This window comes from Carlito syrichta, unplaced genomic scaffold (genome assembly GCF_000164805.1).
Source record: "Carlito syrichta isolate Samal-C Ts95f unplaced genomic scaffold, Tarsius_syrichta-2.0.1 Scaffold71970, whole genome shotgun sequence".
Taxonomy (NCBI): Eukaryota; Metazoa; Chordata; class Mammalia; order Primates; family Tarsiidae; genus Carlito; species Carlito syrichta.
This window is the reverse complement of record NW_007016066.1, coordinates 89,210-101,785: the sequence shown is the minus strand read 5'-3', so window position 1 is coordinate 101,785 and position 12,576 is coordinate 89,210. Positions and strand designations below refer to the sequence as shown.

Genomic DNA, 12,576 nt, shown 5'->3' with positions numbered 1-12,576 from the left:
GGCCGCACCGGGCAGCGCAGCCCGCTCCCGGGCCGCAGAGCGTGAGTCCTTGGCGCACACCCCCTCCACTAGGGACAGACTTCCGGAGGGACTGACACGACCCCGCAGAAGGAGGCCGGTTCCATTTTGTGACGGTATCGATAGGTTTTTTTTTTTTAAGAGGAGACGAGCATCCGCATATTTTGAATTTGAATATAACAAAAATCTGTGAACTCTTTATATATGTAAAGCTCAGGCCGATAGCCTCCCGGCCTCCCTGCCTGCGTCGGTGGAGCAGACGAAGAGTCCTAGAGAGACGGTGGCACGGAAAGGCAGAGAGGTGAGATCAGTGGAGGCAAGAAGAGAAGATAGGCATAAAAGAGAAGGGGAGATCAACAGAGACACCTCCTCTAGCGACCACCATCCTGTTTGGCCTGGGCTGGGCCTCTTTCTAGTTGTTTCTCGAAACCAGGAGCAAGACTGGAAACAGCCTGGGCGTGTCATGCTCCTTCCAGGCCCCCAGCCCTCCTCCAGGACTAGATATGACTTCCTCCTCCCACCCCCCACGGACTAATGGCCCTGGTTCCCTACCAGCCAGGACAGACGGCTGCCTACCCACTTCCACTGTCACTCACCTGAGAAAGGTGATCACTGGAGGAAGCCACGGCAGGGGGGTCTAAGCCGCGGGTGCTGAGGGTGGGCTTCACGGCAGCCGGGAGGCAGTGGGAGGCCTGCAGTAAATGAATACCAGGCAGGGTCCCTAAAGAGCATCTGGACAAACACCTGTACTCTCCCCATAGGAAACTGAGGCCCAGAGAGGGGAGGGCATTGGCCAGGGCTAGAGAACCCTGGAGTCCTGCCCCCACCTTGGGTCAGTCCTCCCAGACTTTTTGGACTTCAATTTCCCATCTCAAGAGTAAGGGTATGATGACAATCCTTACCCTGCTTTTTTCCAGGTGGGTTCTAAGGATAAAATGAACACAAGCGAGGGATTTGTCAGCTATTAAGTACTGTGCCCATGAACATCTGTGATGAACAGAGTCTCAGAGGAAAGCAGTGGATTTCAGCTACAGGTACTCAGAGGCCCCAGGGGCCAGAGAAGAGAATGAGACAGAGCATTGGAGGTGGGTGGGCTTATGCTGAGGCTAGCTCCAGACTGACCTGTTCCAGATCCTGAATCAGCTCATGGGAAGGGATCAGGCAGCAAAATGGCCACCCAAGAGGTCAGAGCAGAATGTCCCAGCTTCATAAGAATGCTAGCTTGGCCCCTTTTCTGGAAGCTCACAGCCCCCTTCTCTGATTCCTGGCCTAGAAGGGCTTGGGCACTCAATGAAACCACAGTGGGATGCTCCCCAGGTCCCAGTCCAGGATGGGGCCTCACTCCGCCCTGGGGAGGCGTGCCTCCTTTCTCATGTGGTGCACTGAAGTGAGCAGGCTTGAGTGGGGAGCCCACTTGCCACCTATCCCAGCCGAGCCCTTAGCATATCTCCCAGATCCCACCTCTGTCAGTTCATACTGTAGACTGAAAAGCAGAAGAGAGGAATCACCCCACAGGCCTTGTGAGAAGCTTTCTGAGAGCCCAAGGCTCCCTGCCTCAGTTCTAGGCCCTGAGCTTACACAGCCCTCAGCCACACCAAGTGGCTCAGCGGTACCCTGGTGTCCCTCAAGCCTGCTGCTGGAGACCTCAGTTTATCCCCTACCCTGATGAAGAATGAGCAGCCTTACCCCAGGGAGAGCTACCTTCACTCCCTCGACCACTTCAGTTCTCAGAGCCCTTTCCCAGCCCTCAGCCCATCTGCTGCCTGCTGCAGTGTGAGAAGCGGCGCCGCTCTGTGGACAGGAAAGCAAGGCCCAGGGAGCTGGGGGGAGCGGATGTGCCAAGGGCAGAGCACTGGAGCTGGGACCCTTCTGCCTGACTTCATGATCAGGGTCGTTGCAGGTCAAACCATCCTCACTGTCACCATGGAGCGGGACACTGGGACAGGGTGGGGAGGGCAAGAGAGACAAGCCTCAGATAGACATTGCAGCAAGACAGAAACCGAGGGGTTAGCCAGTGACTGTGGAGAGGGTTTCTGCCTGGAGGATCAGGCTGAAAACGATCTTACCTGAGGACACAGACACAAAGAGGTGATTCCAGAGGGGGAAGTGAGCCAGTGCCAGCCCAGAACTGGGAGAGGTCAGGGCACCTTCCAGGAAAGGCTATGACACTGACCATGAGCGGAAAGGCCTGTGGGGACTCAATCACATGGGGCCCTTAAGACCAGGCTGAGGTCTGATATTGTTGGATAACGCTGGGGAGCCACTGATGGTGCAATGACCACCCTCAGGGCCTTGGACTGGAAACCACCTTCCTTCATTAATGCCACGCCTTCCATCTTCTTTGGAAAATTAGACATCATCACTACCTCCTGTCTGAGTCAGAGAAAAGGTCTACCTTCCCCATATGCTCAACTGTGATGCCATCCTTACCTGTGCAGCCCCTGGTAGTATCAGGAGGAGGGACAGTCCCTAGGCTGAGCCATGAACCAAACGCATGCCCAGCCCTTGAGGGCTGTGGGGCCAGGTGAGATCCGGCAGGTGTTAGCACTCACCTGGCTCAGGCTATTTATAGAGTCTGTGTCATCCTCAGAATCAGCAGCGATTCTCTCCACTCGGCCCAAGTGATTTCTTCTCCAGGTTGTCGACCGTCTTTGTCACCTGGGGATCCTGTAACACTGTCTTTCAGCCTCACAGACCCAAAGAACAGCAGTTTTTGCTGAGCTCAGAATCTCATTCAGGGGTTGCAGACTCAGACACCCGCAGGGCATCATATGCAGTGGCGAGCGGGTAGAATCCAGGGAGTGAGGGGATGTGGCACTGTATCTAAATGCTAACACAGGCTGCTGCTGAGGCCAGTCCATTGTTGTATGTGGGATTATTGTGTCCAGTCTTCTCATCTTTCAATAAAAGCTGAAGATTAGGCATTATGGAAATTTAGTTTTCAAATCTTGTGAACTGATTTTAAAATAAAGTTAAACACCGAACAAGCCATAAACAACATATCCATAACCTAGATGAAGTCTCTGGGGTGAGAGTTTGCAAGCTCTGATTTCTGTTGTATAGGTTAGCAGACTGGAGCTCAGAGAGGGATGGGGACTTGCCTATGGTCACACAGCCGGACAGGACCAGGAGTCAGACCCTCTCTTCCCTCTCACAAGGGCTCTTTGTGCAGGATCACTTCGTTCGATCACATGTTCTCAGTGCACCCACCATGTGGTGGGCCTTGAGCTTTGTCCCAGGGGTATGGAAGGACAAAGACAGGGAGGGGTAGCTACAGAATGGTGGTGCTGAGTAAGCCTCTCTCGGGTGCCCTGAGTGTGTGAGCAGAATGTAGTGAATGTGTTGGGATGCCACTTCCAAAATTAGGGAAAAGGGACTATGGTTTGTCTCTTCGATCCATGCTTTCTCTCTTTCTCTCTGTCTCTCTGTAACTCTCTCTATCTCTATCTCTTCTCTCTGTTTCTTCTCTCTCTTCTCTGTCTCTCTGTCTCTGTCTCTTTCTGTCTCTCTCTCATACACACACACACACACACACACACACACACACACACACACACACACCACCAGTGGCCATGTCATGAGGGCACCCAGGCAGCCTGTGGGAAGGCCTCATGGTAAGGAGCCGAAGCCTTCCAGCAACCACGTGAGTGATCTTGGATGTGGCTCTTCTGCCGCTTGCCAACAGCCATGTGAGCGAGCTTAGAAGTGGATCCTCCGGTTCCATTAGGTCTTTGGGTTGACACTGCCCCAGCCCACAGTTCAACTGCAGCCTCCCAAGAGACCCTGAGTCGGAGGCGCCTCGTTAACCCACACCTGGATACCTGATCTGCAGAAGCTGTGAGACAATCCACATTGGTTGTCCTAAGCCGCTAAGTGCTGGGGTCATTTGCTGTGCAGTAGATAATGAATCCCAGCAGCATCCCACCCCTGGCCAGGGCCCTTTGTAGAGCCTATTGCTTCATACACAACCAGTCCCTGATCTGCCATCTCAACAGACTTGTGTCACCAGCTGCTCTTGGTAAAAAGCGAGGGACCCTATGCTGAGGCCTGGCCATGGCATCCCATTGGCTTCTGGGAAGGGGATGGTGCCTCGCTTTACAACTCCACACCAGGCTCTGCACTAAGCACTTTGCAGATGTTGCTTCTTAGCCTCAGGGTGAACCTGCAAAGTGGAGATTGTTGTCCTGTCTTAGAAATGAAGGATGGAAGCTAGGAGAGAGTAAGTACTTTGCCAGGGTCACACTAGGGCAAAGTGGAGAGTGGAATTCTTTCTGATTCGCCTGGTTGTGAGTCTCTCTCCAGGAGCTAGTGGGCTCTAAGTGGCACTTCTGAGAGGGATTATGCCAGATAATTGTCCTGCCACATACCTTTCCTTCTAGCAAGCCTGACATTGTGCTTATTGATTTGGATTCATGATCCTATCTAGTCCTCATGCTAACTCTGCAAGGGCGGGTCTGTGGTCTCCACATGGTGGAGACCAGGTGGCTGAGCTGGATTTGCAAGCAGGCCTGGCTGACTCCAAAGCCCCTGGCTGACTCCTCCACTGAAAGAGCCTTCACTTCCAGGGGCTCGACCCTGCAGGATGACACCTAGTAGTACAGCTGGACTGCATAGATACATGCACCCTGAGTTCATTTCCATAGTTCCTGCCTGGAGTCACCAGGAAAAGGAGCGGGTCAGCAGAACCCAGGAGGTTCCCAGGTCCAGCCTAGATGTGCCTTTTGTTCCTGCCCCTTCCCACCTTGATTCAGTTTCCTGATCTGCAGTGGCTTTCCTCAATACATCATTATCCCAGGGAGAGGGTCGCACTGCCAGGCTGCCTAGGAGGGAGACCCCAGCCTTTGCCGAACCTAAATACTGCTTGACCCGACTTTGCCTGAGCTCTGGGCTGTCTGCCCTGGGGGCACAAGGAGGCAGGCTGCCTGTAATCCCACAGTCTCCTATCCTTTATTTGGTCTGTTGACCTGTACAATTGTCTTTAATCTACTGACTGGACTTTCTTAATCACTACTGACTAACATTGATACCTGTCTTTCCTCTATTAGAATAAATCTCCTGACCAGGCGCGGTGGCTCATGCTTATAATCCCAGCACTTTGGGAGGCCAAAGTGAGAGGATTGTTCGAAACCAGCCTGGGCAACTTGGTGAGACCTCATCTCTACAATAAATCAAGAAAAATTAGCTGGATGTGGTGGCGTGTGTTCAAGCTACTTGGAAGACTAAGGCGGAAGGATCGCCAGAGTCCCACAGGTTGAGGCTGCGGTGGCTGTGAGCGTGCCACAGCACTCCAGCCTGACCGACAGAGTGAGACTCCAACTCAAAAAAAAAAAAAAGAAAATAATAAATCCCCTTCCAGTCAATGATGCTTATCTTGTGATCAATATTGTCTGCCTTCTAAGCAATATTGCCCACCCTTGATGACAAGAGTTTGTCTTTCCCTCTAATTGAAATAAACGCTACAGTTAGATGCTTGATAGCAATAAGAATAGCTACCCCTTACTACTTTTAATAAACTGCATATGGTAAGGATTTATCACGATATTTCCTAATCCCTGCATGGCCCTCGAGAACAGGAACTCGTACTAACTTTTTTTTTTTTTTTTAGTCAGGATATCACTCTGTCACCAAGGCTGGAGTGCAGTGACACAAAGACAGTTCACCACAGCCTTGAACTACTGGGCTCAGGCGATCCTTCCACCTCAGCTTTCCAAGTAGCTGGGACTACAGTCGTGCACCACTACACCTAGCTAATTTTTGTATTTTTTGTAGAGATGAGGTCTCAGTATGTTACCCCAGCAAGTCTCGAACTCCTGGGCTCAATTGATCCTTCCTGCCCTGGCCTCCCAAAGTGCTAGGATTATAGACATGAGCCACTACGACTAGCTTAACTGCTCTTTATAAATGAGACTCCAAAGTGGATGACAGTCACATAAGCCATTCAAGGTTCCACGGTCCTTCCCTCACATCTAGTGAGTGGCCAAGCCACCTGTATTTGGCACTGCTCTGCCTAATCCCAGAACTTGGCTCCTGCCTATAATGTATCTCTACTGTCATTGAATTTTAATACCAAAGGTCAGAAGGTCAGGTGGAGAGTGGCCTCAATTTATGTGACAAAGATCTCAGATTTTAGCCGGGCTCGGTGGCTCAGCCTGTAATCCCGCGCCTTTGGGAGGCTGAGGTGAGTGGATTGCCTGAGCCCGTGTGTTCGAAACCCGCCTGGGCAGCGAGACCTCATCTCTTCAATAAATCAAAAATCAGCTGGGCGTGGCAGCGCATGCCTGTAATTCCGGCTACTTGTTAGGCTGAGGCGGAAGGATCGCCGGAGCCCAGCAGGTCGAGGCTGCGGTGGCCGGGAGCGGCCACTGCACTCCAGTCTGGGCGACTGAGTGAGACTCCAACTCAAAAAAAAAAAAAAAATCTCAGATTTTAGATGAGCAGAGGCTCAAACAGTGGATCGACTCATGAGCTGTGTTTCTGAGACAGAGGGTCCAGATCACAGGCCCGGGGCTGGGCTAGTCCAACCACATCGGAAAATCACAGCAGCAGCCTCACCTCCACAGGGACAGGCCAAATTCAGCAGAAGATCCGGGGAAAGGGGAGCAGGGGACCGGCTGAGTCAAGGGTGGGCAGAGCAACTGTAACTAAGTCTGGTCACTAGAGAATTTCAGTGGGGTTGATGTGACGCCATCTGCAGAGAGAGGAGGGCTGCTCTGGGGCTGAGGCCACAGCGGGGCTCTGGAGGCCTGGCCAGGACCAGTGGGAGCCAGGTTTGGGGTTAATTATTTATTTATTTAAAAAATGGAGACAGGGTCTTGCTATGTTGCCCAGGCTGGTCTCGAACTCCTGGCCTCAAGTGATCCTCCCATCTTGGCCTCTTAAAGGGGTTGGGATTACAGGCTTGAGCCACTGTGCCCAGCGTAGGGCTTATTTAGATGAAGGCTTTTTCTCAATCTGCAATATTGCAGAGTGATACTTTGATGCAGTAAACTCCCCATGGCTGAAGATGTGCGAGAATTCCAAGCACAGAGGCCACAGAAGATGCTTTTTCAGGGTAAGTGGCGGTGCAGTTCCCCAGCCATGGTGTGAGAGAGAGGGTGCGGTGCACAGATTTCCTAAGAGGAGTTCCCAAGAGGGCACAGAGTGACCCAGAAACCTAAAGACCTGGAAGCCTTGTGGTTGGACGAGGAAATAACATTAAGGAACCGTGTAAATTGGCAAGAGCTTGATGGAAATGAGGACATCAATAGACACCAGACGGACCAACGAGGACAGCTCTGACAGATGCCCCCAATTCTGCCATCTTGGAACTCCTTGAGTCCCCAGGAACTTCGAGGCAATGCTCGGGGAAGGGACAGAATAAGGGTTGTTTCCACCATTTGGGCAAAATGGGAGCTTGAAAAAAGGAATTAAGTTCAGTTGTAGAAAAGTACATTTAGTTCTGTTTCTTGCACACTTGTTTTCATATTCACTACATCATTAAAATGGCTTTCAACCCACCAGGGAATATATTTGTGAGTTATGTATAACTTTTTGTTCTAAAAAAAATGGTCAAATTACATATATGTCTGTCTTGAATATAAAAATGGTTCATGAAAGTCACGTAAAGTGGTAACGTCTCAATAGAAAACACATGGAGGAGAGGATCAGACAGTTTACAAAAGGCAAGTCATGAATGGCCAATAATCATAAGAAAAAGAATGCTAAATTTCAGTGGAACGCAAAGCAATGCTCATGAGAGGGATGGGGTATCATTTGGCACCATCAGCCTTGTGCATTGGTCCATCATTTACTCCCAGAATACCCTGTGCTTTTTTGTGGTCCTCTCCCTGGCCCAAGGCTCCCTTCCTGACTGCCCCAGTGTGGCAGCCATGAGACCCATCTCTGCCTACAAGGAGCAGCCCTGGCTGCCCACTCTGTAATTCATCTTCCAGGCAATTACCTCTGAGCCATTAAACCCACCAGGGAATATATCTGTGATCTATGTATAACCTTTTTTTCTAAAAAAAAAAAAAAAAAAAAGGTAGAATTACATATATGTATATCTTGAATATAAAAATGGCTCATAAAAGCCACTTAAAGTGGTAACACCTCCCAGGAAAGGGTGCCTTCCCAGGAAAGTGCTAAGGCACCCTTTCCTGAAAGACATGAGCACCTTTGACAACCAATTTTGCTTGAGGATTCCCCAAAGGGAGGAGGCTTCTACCCAACCAGACTTTCTCCCGCCTTTCTTCCCTCCTCTTTCCTTTCCTCTCTCTATCACTTAAGGTCAAACTTGACACCCAGTCTGAGAGCTCTCCCAGTCTCCTTCTTTTCCCAGGTATTTCCCCACCTCTTTTCCCAGTTATTTCCCTGAATACATTTCTTTCACGTTTAATCCCGTCCTGGTGTCTGCTTCCTGGAGAAGTCCATCTGACACCCAAACTCAGTTCCTCCTCCCCACCATTGGGTTTTTATCTCGTGGACCCACTGCCAGCCAGATGTGGCCTCCGCCACCTCTGAACTGTGATGGTGGCGTTGTGCTTTTATAGTTGAATGTTTACTCAGCCCTCACAACTAGGAGTCAGTATTATTAAAACTTCACTCTGCCTGCTGACCCAGGGATGGTAAACTTTCCCTGTAGTGAAACCTAAGGGTGTGTTTCACATGCACCCCAAGCTGGTCTGCTCCGGCTGAGGGCTGTCCCTGCTCTGCTGGACCCCAGGGTATACAAGGGCCCCAAACAAATGTCTAGAAAGCCGTCCCTCTCACTTTTGGGGGGGGGTCACATATTGGCCTGCTGGAGCTGCTGTAATTGCCAAAACACACACCACAAATAGGCTTATATGATAGAAAGGTATCATCTCACAGTTTGGGAGGCCAGAAGAATGAAGGTGCTAACAGGGTTGGCTCCTCCTGAGGGCTGTAGGGGAAGGGCTTCTTCCAGGCCTCTCTCCTCAGCTTGTGGACAGCCACTTTCTCCCTGTGTCTCTTCATGTCAGCTTTTCCTGTGCCTGTCTCTGTGTCCAAGTTTCTCATTGCTATAGGGATACCAGTCATATTGAACTGGCACTCACCCTGATGACATTGTCTTAACTAATTACAACAGCAATGGCCCTATTTCCAAATGAGACTGTATTTTGAGGTACTAGAGGTTAGGATCTCAGCATATGATTTTTGGAGGGCACAAGTCAACCCATGAGAGGGCCTCACAGCAGGGCTACTTGGGCCTCAACATCTCACTAAGGTTTTAGTGAAACGGTTCTTTCTTTTCTTTTCTTTGTACTTGCAACCTCCCAGCTCCCTACAGGACTTGGTCGTGAATCCAGGAGAGGCAGGAATGGGGAGCTATCCAAATTGTCCTGACAAATTTGTCACTGGACCAAGCTGGCGCCAGGTACTCACCCAGGAAACTCCCCTGCCCCCTGCGAGGAGGCCAGGCCTATTAATTCGGTAAGACTCCAGCTGGGGACTCAATTCCTGGCATTAATTTCACATATGTAAACTTAGGTATAGCATGCATCTAGAGATCTGCTTTCAGCATCAGGTAATGTCCATAAGACACTCTGTTGCATGAAGTGCTCAGTGAACAGTAGCTATACTACCCTTGTTTCCATCACTATTATTACCTGGAGATTTCTTTAAGCACTGGCTCTCATTCTCTTTCTACCCCTGTTGTGCGTGGCAGGTCTTGGCACTCACTTGGACAAACAGAGGGCTTCTAACCTGGAAATTTTCAGGGCATCCAAGACTCTATCAAATGATGAGGGGCGTGGTGAGGAAGCCTCTCGGGACTTGGAGAACTTGCACAATTTTCTGACTGAAGCCTGAGGCTCTTATTAGAAATCTGGCTTTTCTTGGTGCCTGTTCTGGAGAAACACCCACCCAGCCAGGATGGTTCTGGGCCATGATGTTACCAGCTAGAAATGCCTCCTGGGCCCTTTGCCTTTGAAAGTTCAAGGTTCCCAGGCAGCACAGTCTGTGGGCAGACTCTAGGAGGACATTGAGTTATCAGCACTCACCTTTTCTGCGTCCTCACTGCCCCTCACTCCTCAGCTCCCTCTCTCTGCTTCCAGCTTCCTTGCCCTGCTCAGTCCTCCTCCCTCGTGGCCCCTCGGGGTGGTGGGCACTAGGCTCTCCTTGGACCGTACCTCCTGATCTCCCACTGACTCCTCTGACCATCCCTTCTCTTCTTTTCAGTCCTTCCTCCCCACCCAACACTTTGGTGTGGCCTTTCTCCTTGTCCTGTCTCTTTCCTGCTCTCTCACCCAATCCCAGTACGTCTCTGGGCTTGGGACTCCCAACTCTTCCGGGCAGGGGCGGGGTAGTCTGGGAAGAGCTTTGTGATGGGCAGCAAAGGAGGCATTCCAGAGAAGCCAAACATCTGGGGATGGTAGTTATGTGAGGGTCTAAACCATAGGCTGACACTGAGAAGTCCTGCAGGGGCAGAGGTCCTGGTCGGTCAGAGGGAGGGTCTTGGGAAGGCTTGATTGGAGGTACCACTGGCAGGCAGTGGTCATCCAAACAGTGTTTCAACAGCAGGACCCCAAACTGGGGCTGGGCCAGGGAAAAATTCCAGAAAGAGTATGATTAGACCAGCTTTAAGGTAGAGCAGAGTCAGGACACAGAATGCTGGGGGACCAGGCGAGGTCCAAACATGAGAGCCGCTTATGAGGGCAGCCAGGCTGGGTCCCAACCTGGACAGGCCCTAGTCATTCTCTCTCCCTCTCTCCCTTACCCATGCCTTCGCTCACTTTTTCATCAGGTAGCTACTATTAAGACTCAACTACTTGCCACACATGCTGAGTTCTCTGGCTAGGCAAACTGTCACTTGGCCTACTAAATCAACCCTGTTAGAAGCAGGACTCATTTTAGAGTCTGAGGGGTGGGCCTCCGGTGGTTCCCTGGTGTGGTGATTTTAAAGCATGTCTCCAATTTCTTCTGTGTTCCCAACAATAAGGGGTGGTATCTTATTCCTCTTCCCTTGATTATGCACTGGCCTCAGTGACTCACTTCTAACCAGTAGAATGTGGCAGAGGTAAGGCTGAGTGCCTTCTGGTGTGAAAGCAACATAGCTTCCGCCTGACTCTTGCTCTTGGCCTCTCGTTCTTGATACCCAGCTCCCATGCTGTGAGGAAGCCCAGGTCACGTGGAGAGGCCACAGCAGGTGTTTCAGCTGACAGTCCTGCTGAGGTCCCCCCTGCCAGACACCGGAGGGAGGATGCCTGGATATGACTTCAGCCCAAGCAACTGTCTGACTGCAACCACTGGAGGGCCCGAGTAAGACTTGCCCAGCTGAGCCCAGTCAGCCCTAAAAACCATGAGAGAGGATAAGAATAAATGGTTGCTGTCGGTTTACCCTAGTAGGTTTGAATGGCTTGTTATACAGCTAGAGATAACCAGAACTCCTGATGGGGGCTGACAGGAACCCTAGTTGGGCACCTCCATGGGCCTGGGCCCTGTCCGTGTGCCGTATCCACAGTATCCTCAAACACTGTGACCCTGTGGAAACTCCTTATCCCTCCCTGCCCCACCTCCTCCCAGGCACCTCAGCTACAAAAACAGTGTCACCTTCAGTTGGCGTGTCCCATGTGATTTACTCCCATCCATTTATTCCTTTAACAAACCTTTACACAGCACCCACGATGTGTCAGGCTTTGGGCTAGATTTGTGTATATGTTGGTGAGCAAGATCGACTCAGTCCCTGTCCTTGAGAAGTGTACAGTAAAGCCAAGAGAAACACATCGAACTATTCCTGACAAGTCCAGCTGAATCTCTTAATAATCATGTACATTAATTAATCCGAGCACCATGCTGAGCGCTTCACATTCATTCAGTCATTGAGTCCCCATACTAATCCCACAAGGGAGAGATTATTAGCTCCAGAGAGCATTGGTTCCATTTTATGGATGAAGAAACCGAGGCACACAGAGGTTGAGTGAGGTCGCTGAGGTTAGTGGGCGGTAGCACTGAGGTGAAGCTTCCTTCCAATCTGCTTCTCTCCCTGCTTCTGCCACTGTGGTTCTTGCTGGAGCTGAGATTCTGCCCTCTGGTCTTCCAGGGAGCATAGGCTGAGACGGAGCCGGGTGCCCGTGAGGTTTGCAAGAGGAAGGCGAAGGGGGGAAGCAGGGCTGGGCAGGGACAGCCTCAGACTGTGACACAAATGTGCCCTAGTCTGGGCCAACCTGGTGGGAACTCCACAGGTGACTGTCAGAGGCATCCCTGCTGGGCTCAATTAGTCAGACTTGCAGCACTCAGTGTTTGCTGGGACTGCCAGAAGACCTCTTCTTGACAGCTGAGGTGGCTCTGGGAGGCGCTGCATTCCTTGCAACTAAGCAGGAAATTCTTCCCTGGAGGCCACAGGGGTGTCCCCATGGCTGCCGCCTGGACTATCAAGACAGCCTTCTCTCTAACTCCAGGTTCAGCCCCCTGCCCAAACTCTGTGTCTGGAGCGATGGCTCTAAAACACATCCTTGTGAAATTCCAGGGGTCCTCCCTCATCTCCTTCAGGATGGGAAGCAGATTCCTCCCTTTCCTCTTCTCCCCTCTCCACTGCTGCACTGATCATCTAGGGACATGGAC

The 12,576-nt window shown here is 51.2% G+C and overlaps 1 protein-coding gene across 1 annotated transcript in view; it reads right to left on the bottom strand.

Annotated features, from left to right (window-relative positions):
• Positions 1-10,736, bottom strand: part of LOC103254788 (peptidyl-prolyl cis-trans isomerase F, mitochondrial) — a 19,008-nt gene extending 8,272 nt beyond the window's left edge. Inside the window, exons 1-2 of the mRNA XM_021709670.1 lie at positions 10,733-10,736; positions 10,263-10,431 (exon numbers count right to left, since the gene is read on the bottom strand). Of these exons, the coding sequence (XP_021565345.1) occupies positions 10,263-10,431; positions 10,733-10,736 (173 nt within the window). The remainder of the gene's footprint in view (positions 1-10,262; positions 10,432-10,732) is intronic.
• Between the last annotated feature and the right edge of the window lie 1,840 nt (positions 10,737-12,576).